General features: G+C 37.4%; 1 protein-coding gene across 2 annotated transcripts in view; it reads left to right on the top strand.

Annotated features, from left to right (window-relative positions):
• The window catches only part of ATP9B (ATPase phospholipid transporting 9B (putative)), a 154607-nt gene that overhangs the window by 105994 nt on the left and 35143 nt on the right, over positions 1 to 13470 (top strand). For both annotated transcript variants that reach the window (XM_064705159.1, XM_064705157.1), the window contains exon 13: positions 10124 to 10266. In XM_064705159.1, coding sequence (XP_064561229.1) covers positions 10124 to 10266 — 143 coding nt within the window. The remainder of the gene's footprint in view (positions 1 to 10123; positions 10267 to 13470) is intronic.

The following is a 13470-nucleotide window of genomic DNA, read 5'->3' as shown; positions in this document are numbered from 1 at the left end:
TCTAAACATTGTCACTGTCATAACTCCTTTACTGCTTGAATGATGCTGTTCAATCATATTGCCCCCAACCCCACCCCATACACACACAGTTACTGAGTATTAAGCAATTTATCCATGTGAAGAGGCAAAAAGGCCTCCATTCAAATGGTTAAGTCTATGTTTTACCACACATGTACTTTAAAACTTCCAGGGGAGGAGAAAAAAGGGGATAATTTCTAACTAAAGGACAACTTTTAATCATTTTAATGTCTTTGTTACTGGATGCAAGAAGATTAAGGCCATATAGGTGTTGTAAGTAAATTTTATTCTATATTGAAAGTTCAACATATGCCATTAAAAAAACATTTTCACTGAGCAGCTCATTTTCAATGTAAGAGTTCTATAGTGGACTTGTGGAATAGCTTTTTTCCAAAAATAACTTCTAGTATGCATCTAATCCAATTTAAAATTGCTTGTGAGAGACAATATAAAAACCAAAAGTATTAGAGAATAAGGTTGGTTTAGTTCATCAGACAGGAATTTATCACAGAATGCTTTCCTCCCTAGAGATTTATCTGTTTCTCTACCAAATCTTATTCAACCCGAATCTTCATAAATACAGGGTTGCTTCCCACACTGTCAGCAAGAAGAACAACTCAATCATGCTGGTGTTCAGACTTGACTACACTTCCCTTCCTCTCTTCTGTATGTTAAGCATGAGAATGACTTAATTTCTAGGCTGTGTTTTGAGTGTAAACTCTCAAAGACGAAAATTACGAAGCCAATGACATCCAAGCACCAGATGTTGTACCCTCCCATTATTTTTAAAATAGCTATGTGGGGGAAATAATTAACTTAAAGATTTAAATGAAATGTCAGAGATTAGGATTCACTGGTAGAGGCAAAGCATATCTGGACTGAGGCAAACATGAAATGTGTTGCTTGATAGTTTTAGAGAATTCAGGAAGTTTCTAATTGTGGAACTTTTTTGCAGTTCTGTTTGGCTTTTGGTTTGCAGAGCAAGGGAACTTCCAGGTATGCAATAAAAACAGATTTTGGCTTGACATGTTTGGTGAAGATCATCAGGAAGATGATGATACAGTTAATAGAGGTTAATTGATCACTGTGCAGCCTCTCCTGTCATTAATAGGCAGAGGAACTTTTCAGATGCTTCAGAAAGAAGCTGGTTCCTTGTATTTCAGCTGCATCCTAAATACTCGTCTAGATCAGTGTTGCTTCACTGTGCAGGGTATTACTGTGGGGTATATAAGACTACAGAAGTATGAACATAAAAGAACTGTAAAAAAAACCCCAACAGCACTGCAAAATAAAAACCACCCCTATAAGCAACACTTACCACCCCTCACCTTCAAAAAATCAGCTTCCAACATTGCACACATTCTGTGGTGTACAAGGAATCAAGAAAAATGGAGAAAAAGTAGTAATAAACAGATATCAAAAGCTCAGTCCATCTCTAAACTGTTTGTAAGTTAGAATCATTATGCACAAAATGGCTTTGAACAGCCCCACACCTCCAGAAATCTACTGCCCTAAAAAGTCAAGCTATTTTAATTTCTTAAGATTTATCAGGGAAAGAGGATATAAAGCAAGTCCTTGGCAGACTGTTCAAAACAAAGTAAATCTCACTATGATTATCTTCATCCATTAGCTGAGTTTTTCCATGTTCTCTAGCATTTTTAGGCATTTTTCTAGCTTATTCTAGCCAACTGGACTGTATCACCTGGTGTGGTTGTCACATGGCAAGCCAGTGTGTGTGTCCTCAAGTATGTCCATGCTGCTGCTGTTTGTGATACCAGTGTGGAAGTTCTTAAGTCTGTGATGTCACCTTTACTTTTTTAGTAAGGTGCTTTTGTTGAACAACTTGTATTTTTTGGATTGTCTGTTTTCTGAATTACATGGGTCAGAGGGCAATAACAGTCATGCTAATGAAAAGCCAGCAGCCTGGGTGGGGGAAGATTTTTGAATTACAAGTGCAAGAGAATATAAGAGGTTTTGATCAGTATGGGGTGCAAGATACCAGCTGCTACTGAGATGAAAATTCTGATGTTTGTGTATATGGGTGTAGGAAAGATGTTAAGGCTGTTAGAGAGCCTTGTCACAAAATGACTCTGTTCTTTTCCCTGGCCTTGAGTACTAACATGTCTTTATCAGCTCATCTGAGCTATCATAGCAAATGGTTCAAAAAGCCCAGGCCAAAGAAAAGACTTAGTGATGGCACTGCCCCACAAACTGGATCCCTTCCATCACCAGCAGACTTTGTTAATTCATTGTCCAGTCTTCTTTGCCACCTTGAAAGACAAAGTGAGTTGCACTATGTGTTGAGGTCTTCTGTATGTTTGGGTTTTGTTTAAAAAAATAAACAAGTAACTAAATAATGTAGCCAGGGAAGTTTTTCAAGATAATTAGCCAGTGTTTGGTGAAATTGCTGCTTCACGTACAGACGTGTGAGTCGTGTAGCTGTATGTGCTTCTGCTTAGCTATTAGGAACTGTAGAGGATTTACCATAAAATGATAAGATATTGACTTGGGATCTGTTAAAAATGTGTATCACCCAAGCTCTATATTTAGTAGCAGTTTACAGCTGGATTGACAGGGGCTTAATCAGCCATCATTTTAGAAGGATCCTTTAGTTTTTATGTGAACAAAAGCTGAAATGTCTCTTGTCCTCTGCTTTGTACACCCTGAGGCTCCTTGTCACGGAGCTGTTCTGCCAAAAGAAGCTGTCCCAAATGACTGGAAGGAACTGCCTTGCACTTAAGTAGTAAAGTTTTGGGGCACTACGTGGTTCCCAGCTGGGTTTTTTTCAGGATCTTTAAGAGAAGCACTTAAATCAAATCCTTCAAATTATGTCAGTCTCTTCTCAAGGGCAGTGAGGAAAACACTGCTAGGTGTCTAATATCTGAAATTCATTAATAGCCTCTCAAATCCCAGATCATACAGATATGAATTTCTGTGTTTTCTTGAGATGCAGGGAACTCACACCTCTGCAGGCTAATAGCCACAAGCAACTATGCTGCTTTCAATCATGCTGTAGTTTCTGCTTTATTGGAGATTATCTGTATAATCTGTAAGAGTATCAGTACATGAAGTGTCACACAGAGAGACAGAATATATTTTAGATATATGATGCAAAGGTTTCAGTGTGGAAGAGCTAAAGAGCTGCTTCTGAAGTGGCTTAAGCAAGTGGTTTAATACACATTTAGTGTATTGTGCTTTACCATATAATGATATATAATGCAATCTCTATAGAGACTGAAAACATTATGAGATGCTTCATGACATTTTACCAATTAATTTTGCAGCGGAAGTTAAGATGTGTCTCTCTTGTGCTAGGACTGTCTTACACTGTCCAGTGTGGTGCTGTACTACTGCCTGAGCTAGATTTTTGCTTCTCTTAAAATGTCTGATATTCATGCTACACAGAAAAACACAGAATCAAAGTTATTTAGATTAGAGGAGACTTAAAAGATCATCAAATCCAACTATTAACCCAGCACTGCCAAGTCCACCACTAAAACATTTCCTTAAGTGCTAGTCCGATCTATGGGTCTTTTAAAATACCTCCAGGGATCTAGACTCTACCACTTCCCTAGGCAGCTAGTTCTAATGCTTGGCAACAGTTCTGGTGAGGAAATTTTTCCTGATACCCAATGTAGAGTTCCCCTGGTGTGACTTGACGCTGTCTCCTTTTGAGACTGACCCCCTCCTGGCTACACCCTCTTCCAGGCAGTTGTAGAGAGTGGTAAGGTCACCCCTGAGCCTCCTTTGCTCCAGGCTAAACACCCCCAGCTCCCTCAGCTGCTCCTCATAGGACTTGTGCTCCAGACCCTTCCCCAGCTTTGTTGCCCTTCTCTGGACACGCTCCAGCCCCTCAATGTGCTGCATTCTTGTAGTGAGGGGCTCAAAACTGAGCACAAGATTCAAGGTGTGGCCTGGCCAGTGCTGAGTACAGTGGGACAATCACTGCCCTGCTCCAGCTGGCCACACTACTGCTGATACAGGCCAGTGCCATTGGTCTTCTTGGCCACCTAGGCACTGCTGGCTCAGGTTCAACAGCTGCCAACCAGCACCCCCAGGTCCTTTTCTGCTCTTTTCTGCTGGGCAGCTTTCCAGGCAGTCTGTCTCCAGCCTGTGGAGCTGCCTGGGCTTGTTGTGACCCAAGGGCAGGACCTGGCAGCTGGCCTTGCTGACCCTCATACAGTGGCCTCTGCCCATTGACACAGCCTGTCCAAACCCCTCTGTAGGTCCTTCCTTCCTTCCTTCCTTCCTGCCTTCCTGCCTTCCTGCCTTCCTTCCTGCCTTCCTGCCTCCCTCCCTCCCTCCCGTGGATCAACACTCCCACCCAGCCTGGTGTCCTCCACAAACTTACTCAGGAGGAGCTAGATCCCCTTGTCCAGATCATTATTACAGATATTTAAAAAACAGGACTGGCCACAATACTGAGCACAATCAGTCTAAAAAAGAAGTCATTTTTAAAGTGATCTATTGTAGTAAATCTTTCTCCTTTCAAATCTTGCAACATTGCCTATTTGTTTCTAGGTTATTTTTCTGGTTTTACAGCAAGTAATACAAGAATTTGTGTAGAATATACCAAAAAAACCCCCCAAGTTTTAAATATTATTTGTATTGGACCTCCAATATCAATATTGTCACGTTGGTATAAGAGGCCTAATGAAGGATGGCATCTGAGCTGGTAAATGTGATCATAACAAAGAAACATTTTTCATAGGAAGTGATCACTGTCGCTCTCATCTGCACATGCTACATCTCTTAGGCAAAGGTGCTTGTTCAACATGTGGGTTGTTTTTTTTTTTTTTTTTTTTTTGCATTCTTCTGTGTTTTAAGCCTGTAAAAAATTCACAGATAAATTTTTTCATTCATTATTCCCTAGATTTCTGAAGTTCTGTCTATGTTACAACATGTAATTATCTGTATCTGGGTTGCATTTGGCCCTTGAAAAACTGCATGTACCACAGTCACTATAGCAGTACAGAGTTGATACACTTTTTTTGCCTCAAATATTTAATCGTGTGTGTGGGGTTGAGTTCTCTTTTAAAGTTGCATTCACTCTCAGTGTTTCATGCAAAATGCTATGTGTACCTTCCTTAATTTTCTTTTATATGCTCACATAATAGGCAAAACTTAGAAAAATTAGTGAAAGAGAAGTAGTAAGACCAGTTATGAAGCAAACAGGAACTGAGTTCTGAGGCTCTTCTTGGGAGTGCCAAACAGATAGCAAAAAAAGCTAAATAAAAAAATATGTAGTGGACAAAACAGAAAGGAATATTATATTCCATTTTCCTTGTCAAATAAAATATGAGAGATGGGGAAATGAAAGGATGACCTATAGGTTGTTTTTTATTTGCTTAGATCTTTATATGATATTGTGCTTAAATTAAGTAACTTCTGTTTTGTTCTATTTTTTTCTGTTTAATGACAGGTAATACCAGTTACTAGGCTCCAAAAAATCAATTTCTGTGAAGATTTAACTTTCCAGGCATATTGAATTGAAAATATTTTTGGTTGTTTTTTGACCAAAAATATTTTAAAAACTATTCAATTTTTTTCCTACATTTTGAATAATGCATATATCAGTTATAGCTTATGGCTGTTTCAAGAAAGCAGGGATATGTTAAGAAGGTTAGGGGATGTAGCCATAGGGGATTTGCTACAGTTTTGGATAATAATGGGACCCAAATATCTGTTTCATTTTCACAGAGAAGGAAGTCCTGAAAATAAGACTACATCTCAAATACTTCACCTTTTTTAAAAAGTAGATACCACTTTGGGTAGTCGTATTGTACCTGGAGTTCTGGCAGTGTGCTGGTGTTTTGGTTACAAAATTCTTACATATACAGAAAGCTCAGGAAGTTAGGAGAAAAACCTACCATCTAACTTTTAGTCAAATTCATACTTGAATTTTATTGACGCAATATCACTTTGTTCACAAAATTGTCCTTGCTACCTTCATTAGGTCTTGATTGCTTTTCACTGAGTCATGAATGGTAGCATGTTACTGGAGTTTCTAAATGTATTTGTCAAACTTTCTCAGTGAAGGCCTTTGCTTATTGGCAAATTTGTTCTTTTGACAAAAAAAAAACCCAAATCAGACAGCTTTAGAAGGGGACCTTGCATCATTACAATTCGTAAAAAAAAAAAAGAAATTTAGAAATCCTGTAAATAGGAATGTTTAATCTAAAATATTGGTCTTGTTTTTAAGGGAATAAGAGCAGAGCTGTTCATTTTTAACATGTAGTTAAAAGCAGTGTGGATTCTGAAATGTTGTCCTGAGGCTGAACTGAAGAGAAACCCTGGCTCTTAATGGAATAAATCCCCAAGCTGGATAAAAATTGCCTTAGGATTGCCTGCTTTAGGTTAACTAGTGCTGAGGTGGAGAGACCAGAAACATATTTCTGTGCTTGCTAAATATGCTCATTCTCTGCAACAGCCTTCAAATTCCTGTATTAACATACTCTGCCTAAATATTGCATGTTAATTGGTTTGCTAAAAATTAGTGTTACTAATGCAACAGTTGCTAATGCTACGTTGGATGCTGTTCTGTGTGTTTTCATGAATACCTGATGTGTTTGAAGTTTGTTAATTTGGATTAAATTGAGAAGGATTTGAAAAATGGTGAATTTAAAATGTTTTGCTTATATAATGAGGTTTCCTAATGTCCGCAAAGAATATATGAGAAATTACAGCTAATATTATCAGGCACTGAAAGTAGCTTTATGTTGAGTAAGCTTAGTGTCTCCTTGTTTTATTATGTAAAAATTGTTGGACTTTTCAGTGAAGTATTTTTATCCATTCCTGTGAAGCTCTGTTGGAGAGGTTTCTAGTTTCAAAAGCAAACTCACTATTAATAGGCCATCAGCATTTTTAGTATTGCATCAGTTTCCATAATGTGCTAAGCAACAGCTACAATGATTTCAAATATAAAGATTTCCTCTAAGACAAAAAGCATTAAGTGAAAGAAGTCAGAAAAGGATACAGTGTGCAAATTTTAGAATTAATACTAAAAAAAAAATCTATGGCACTCATTTTTATTCCCATTTAATTCTTTATTTATCTTAACAATTCAAGCATATACCCAATATCTTTCTGTGTGCCAGAAGGCTGTCTTGGACTGTCCTAGTCATTGGGGAGACATTATTTCTCTATAGACCAGGAGTGCCAGCTATTGGGTCCATCATCAAAAAGGGGGTACATTCTGTTCTACTTAGCAGTGCATGCTGGAAAGCTAGAGTAATTCCTAAAATGCCATAATACTTTGAAATATGGCTTTCTCCTGGCTGCTCAACAAGAGAAGCTTGAGTCTTGTTTTCTTTTCTTTTTTCCTTACCTTTAAATTATATTGAAGTATATTGTAGTTAAATGCATGGAGTGTTTAGAACATCAAAACCAGGTGATAAACGTGCTTATAAAAAGTGCAAGTAAAGATGCCTGCTGCACTTCAGCTTTGGGAGCCTTTTCTAATTTTATCTTACCAAAGCACAGTTTTTCTATCTGAGCAGCTGCAGATCTCCATTGGACATCTCTGTGTGTGCCATGTACCTGAGACTGAAGTGCTTAAATAGAGTGTTCATCTCGGAATTTCTGTCTTGGTAGATAGCCTAAATGCCTCTTTGAAGTGGGGTGGTGAGCAGCTTTCATCATTCAGTTAATCCACTTGCTCGTGGCTAGAGCAAATGTCCATCTGTTTTTAAATTAACTAAGTGTGCTCGGGTATCTCTTGTCAAGTTAGACGGCATCCTTTGTACTTGACTGGCTAACTAGCAGGTTTGCATCCCCAAGAGGAGTAAAGCTTTTGCTGTTCCTTTGGTTTCAATGTGAGGTGTGTTACTTTGGTCTTTATATTCACTCTGAAAGTTAACAGACAAGCATAATAAGAATGCAGTTTGCACAGTACTGGCTCTGGAATGAGTTCTTACTCATTCTTACCCTCTTACAGGGTAGAACTGTAGTTAACCACGTGAGGCAAGTTCCTTCCAGTATTTTTCTCGCTACACTGTAGCATTTTCAGTAAAAAGAATCTGTAGAGTCCTCCTTCTGTTGTCTGTCCTTTTGTTGTATGTATTTGCATGTCTGAAGACAGATGAAATTAGGGAAAATATTGCAGGATTAATTTGGGCATATCACCACAGAGAAGGATAATTTTCAGATGATGATGATTATGGTAGGAAAATAAGATGTAGTTAAAGCATAAAATACCATCCTAAATAGTAAATCTTGTGTTTAAAACGTATGTTTCTTTTCTGTGGCAACATGTTTTGTCTTCTGCTGTACAAATTCAGGAGGTAGGGGATGTGGAATAAACTTTTTTTCAGCGTGTGTCAAAATTTCAGATGCTCTCACAATTCTAATTAAATGCATCTCTTCTTTATGGGATAGTGCAGATTGTGACTCACTGTTCCCTCCACTGTTACCTCAGGTAATCTGCAATCTGTTGCTGTGATTCCAAGAGGAAGGATGAAAATTCCTGGTAGCTGCTCTTTTTGTTATGCAGTTAAGTCAGGATGGTGTCAGGATTGTTACAAAAATGTCTGAAGTACATTAGCAGTATTTTGCCCTTGATAGGTACCTTTGAACAGTTCTAAGAATTACATTACTATAAACCTGTTGCTTAACTTGGGACTCTTGTAATAGCAACTTAGCTACAAAAAGTTTGCAGAATCACAGAATTGGAGGAACTCATAATAATCATCGAGTCCAACTCCTGGCCCTGCACAGGAGCATCCTCAAGAGTCACACCGTGTGCCTGAGAGCATTGTCCAAACACACCTTGAATTCTGTCAGGCTTGGTGCTGTGACAGCTTCCTTGGGGAGCCTGTGCCAGTGCCCAACCATCCTTTGGGTGAAGCGACTTTTTCTAACATTCAATATATTTCTAATATTTAAACATCCCCTTACACAAATCGGGCCATTCCCTCAGATCCTTTCATCACAGAGAAGAGATCAGCATTTGCCCCTCCTCTTCCCCTTAGAAGCAAGTTATAGACTATGATGAGGTCTCCCCTCAGTCTCCCCTTCTTCAGGCTGAACAGACTAAGTGACCTCAGTAGTTCATGTAGCTACTGTCCTACCTGTCTTTTCAGTATTTCTGTTAGAGCAGAGTCAAGAGAAACCAACATATGCCTTTTTTTAGTCACTGCTCCTCTGACATGGCAACAGAAACATGGTGAATAGCCAGAGGAAAGTAGCATTTTTAATAGTTTAGAACAAGGTGGATAGAATTTTGTGTTGGAACATTTTATTATGGGTAAGATTAATGTGATTAAATGAGTGAAGACTTTTTTATTGTAACATAGGAATACAAGGTCCATCTTAGTTCTTATGTGATGAAGACATGGAAATATTAAAAAATTAATGCACAGAGTGAACTGGAAAAACATACTTTTGATTTTGGACTTCTATGTCTAATCAGTAAAACTTGCTGCAAATTGCATATTTTCTGTTAGTGAGCAGCCCAAAGATTACTTCATGCCAACGTGGTATCACGAGGGTGCATTTTGCTGCTTTGCATTTTTCTCCTTTTACAATGGACCCTCTCTAGCTACAATTTGGAAAGGACAAAAATATAATTGATTTTTTTGGGAAAGAGCAATTGACAAATATAGTTCTACTATCCTAAAGAAATACTGTTGTTGGTTGTTTTTTATAAAACAAAAAAATCCCACAAGTGACTTGAAAAGGTACAAAAATGTTTGTAATTTCACATCATAAAGAGAACCTAGATGGTGTTTCTGTTTTTTTTAGTAGATAAAAACTTGAATCTGTTCTTGCTGAATCTGTTTTTGCTATACGTTATCCCTCTGTATAAGAGTAGTAATGTAATTATGTCAAGAGTCTTCACAAAGTGCTGGAATCTGTCTCATGCAGAATGCATGATACTGCATTTGTTGGTATAGCCATATCTTCTAAAAGTCTCAGATGAAGCCTGTGTGTGATATGTACTCTACAAACACATTAAAAAAGCATTCTTCCAAAATTTTCATGCACATAGGTTTAAGATCTTTCTTTTTTCAGATATACAAAAAAGAGCTTTTGTTGTTATTTTTATGGTTATCATTTTCATTTTGCCTAATATTCACACTGATTATGGTATAAATTTCCTTTGCAGTTTACGTGTCAACTTGGACATGGGTAAGGCAGCCTATGGGTGGATGATTATGAAAGATGACAATATTCCTGGAACAGTTGTTCGAACTAGCACCATACCAGAAGAGTTGGGACGATTAGTTTATTTACTAACGGATAAAACAGGTATATCAGGTTACCATTCTGAAATCTGATAACTTTTATAAAATTTCTAAATGTAATTCTATGAATATGCTAAGGTAAGAGTAGATTTAGACTACTGATTTTTGTTTCTCAGTAAAATTTTACATATTTGCTTGAGTTCTTTTACAAGTACCTATAGGCTTGGGTAGGTCAATAATTAGATGTCAAAGTCAATATTTGGTAGTACTCTGATTTATTCCAGTGGGAACAGCTCTTCTATAGCAAGAGGATACTGTACAGCATGAGTAAGAGTACCATATGTCTTCCTCGGAAAAGACTTTGGAATAGCACTCAGGATGCTGGTTTATTTTGCACTTCATTACTACTGCAATATTGTATGATAATAAGTAAGATAAGTAAACAAGTCACAAGATCAGCCTCCAAAACGATATCTGTTGGCCCAGTGAAGTTACTTACTCTTTATGTTGCCAAGACCAGTTCTAGAGCTGCTGAATGATTTCAGCTTCATAACTGCAACCTGTGACTGTACCTCATCTGGTGTACTGGTACCCCCAACCCTTACCAAGATCAGAAGGTAAGTACTGAGAGTGTGAAGGAGTAATAACTTGTGTTACACTTTCTTGTTTCTTTCTGAGATTGAATAAATAATTTCTGATAGGTATATGGGTATTTTTAAAGAAGCTTTACTTCTGAACAGAGAAAGTTGTTTCTGGAGAAACTTGAAGAATGCTTTGACTGGTTTTAAGTAAAATATAGTTCAAAATCATGAAAAGCTGCTGGAGAAGGCAGGGTTTGCCTCTGTTATACTGCTCCAAAAGCATAATATATAGTTTATATCTCCATCTCTTTTAAATAGTTCTCTATTCCCTCCCATGCTAACACTTCCATTACTGCATATTCGAAATGAACGGTAAATATAATAAATCGTCACTTTCTCAAAACACGCTTTCCTTTTTTCTTCTATAGGCACATATGTTATCCTATATACATCTGAATGTTCTTCTATTTTGTAAAAGGAAAGTACATTGCTAATTATAGTGTGGCAATTCTTCAGACCAAGTGAATGATTGTTATACAAGTCTTATTTCAGTTACCTAATGATTTGTATAGTATTTGCAACTGTTTATTGATTTTAATTGCACCCTTCATCATGATAATTTATGTAACTTTGAGTGCTGTCACATTGAAGACTTGAAGTATGTAATTTACAGCATGTTTGGAAAAAGTGTGTTCAAAAATAATTTATTTTCAAAACAATGCAGTAAAGTTAAATTGCAAAGTAAATTCTAAAGTTAGTTACAAACCACTACTTTCTAACCAAAACCAATGTAGACTTTTAAACTTTGCTGGTTGAGATTCCAGATTGTTGGTGTTCAACCTCAAAGGCTTTTCAGAGGACTGAGGTCTGCTGAGCTCTGGTGGAAGAATCTGTACAATAATGATGTAAAAATGAAAGTGAAGGCCATACTCTAGGGCAATAGTTTCAAAGTGTTTTGAAAAGGAGCAGTCAGCAGTCTCACCCTATGTGTTTTTACCTGACTGTCAGCTGAAAGCTCATGGAAGTGAAAATAAGCCAGGAGTCCTGGAGACGTCACCAGCTTCTCACCACTGACTGCCTGGCAGAGATGGGAAACACTGCTCTGTTTTAATAATCTTAAGTGCCCTGCAAATTCTAAACTGTTCTTCATTTTGGGCAAACACATCGACAATGTACTTTTTACCCAAGTATATTGGTAGCTGCTTCCAGTTTCCTTTCCTGAATACATTTGTTTTCATTATGCATTTTATGATAAATGTGAAAAATACTGTGAGATAATGAACAAAGTCTGTACTCTTAATCCATGATTGACATTGCATGATTATACAGTTTTTAAGAGCTGGTCTTGGCACTTTCTCATTTGAATTTTCATTTCTAGTCATATAAACTAGTTGATTCTGTTGTTCTGCCCACTTAAGGCCTGGCTGTCAGAGGATAAAGAAGGGAGTCAGTTTTGCAGCCATCTGCCCAAGTGGGTGCTACCAAAAAGCAACGCTAAAAGGCTGATTTAGTTAAATGTAAACAGGCAAAGTTTCTCTCAGTACTGAAAAGGAAAGGAAATCCAGAGAACTGTCTGCAAAAGTCTTATATTGTGGCCCAAGCTTCACTGGAAATGATTGAGAATTAGTTGTTGAGTCTAAGGAGCATTGCATTACTAACATAATTGCAAGGTAGTCCTTTGTATGATTGTAAATTGGGTTTGTGCTTCATCAATAAGCTTTTTGACAAGAAGCGTCCATCACAGTGGCTCTCTCATTTGCCACAGTATAATAGAAAATGAAGTATCCCAATAATTGCATTATAGTTTCCTTATTGTGGGACAAGAAAGCAATGTGGTATAATTAGGTTTGATTGGAGTGCATGTTTCCGGTAAGATCTGAAATTAATGATGTTGCTATAGTGACACATCTGCGGCCACCAGTGCGTGAAACATAAAGTAATTCATTCGACAAGAGAAGACATCTGTTAACTGCAAGGATGCAGAGCATATTGACACTGACCAGAAATACTAGACGTTATGTGATAAATGAACAAATGATGCTGAAACAGGAGGACAGATAATTTGTACTTAATCTGCTGGGAGAACTTTAATCTTCTCACTGGTTGCATTTGACAATGCCATTGTTTAAAGAACAATGCTGCAGAGAACTCATAAATTTTAAAACTTAACTCAGGGTGCAGCCTATTAAAGCAATACATTAATTCCTTTGTTAGGGAGTTTTTATCTTCATGTAGAACAAAGCCATTACTAAAAGCACCCAGTAAAGCAACAAGTTTTTTAGGACTCACATTTTAATTATAGCATCCATTACCCATATTGCCACATTGTTTGGACTTGAATCACATATAACTTTGACAGAAAGGCATCATCCATTATGATGGTGGGTAGCAGTTTGCATGAGCATGGTTTCTCATGGTCTCCAGGGTACAGAAAATTTCCAATGGTGAAAAAAAAAGATGTTTGCCAATATTTAATAAGAGTTTTTGTTTCTTTGGATGTGGTTTAGAAATCCACCTGCTATTCATAACCACCAATGTGTTCAGCTAAAACAAACATCTAGTCTTCCAAGTGTAGTTATTTACTAATGAATGTACTTGTATTTGAGTTCTGTAATTAACATTTTAGTGGTATTTTTGACCAAATGAGATACTTAACAGATATAATCATTGAACAGATGCATAGAGGA

The sequence above is a fragment of the Zonotrichia leucophrys genome, chromosome 2 (genome assembly GCF_028769735.1).
Source record: "Zonotrichia leucophrys gambelii isolate GWCS_2022_RI chromosome 2, RI_Zleu_2.0, whole genome shotgun sequence".
Taxonomy (NCBI): Eukaryota; Metazoa; Chordata; class Aves; order Passeriformes; family Passerellidae; genus Zonotrichia; species Zonotrichia leucophrys.
The sequence above is the reverse complement of the archived record's forward strand: the minus strand, read 5'-3'. Positions and strand labels throughout refer to the sequence as shown.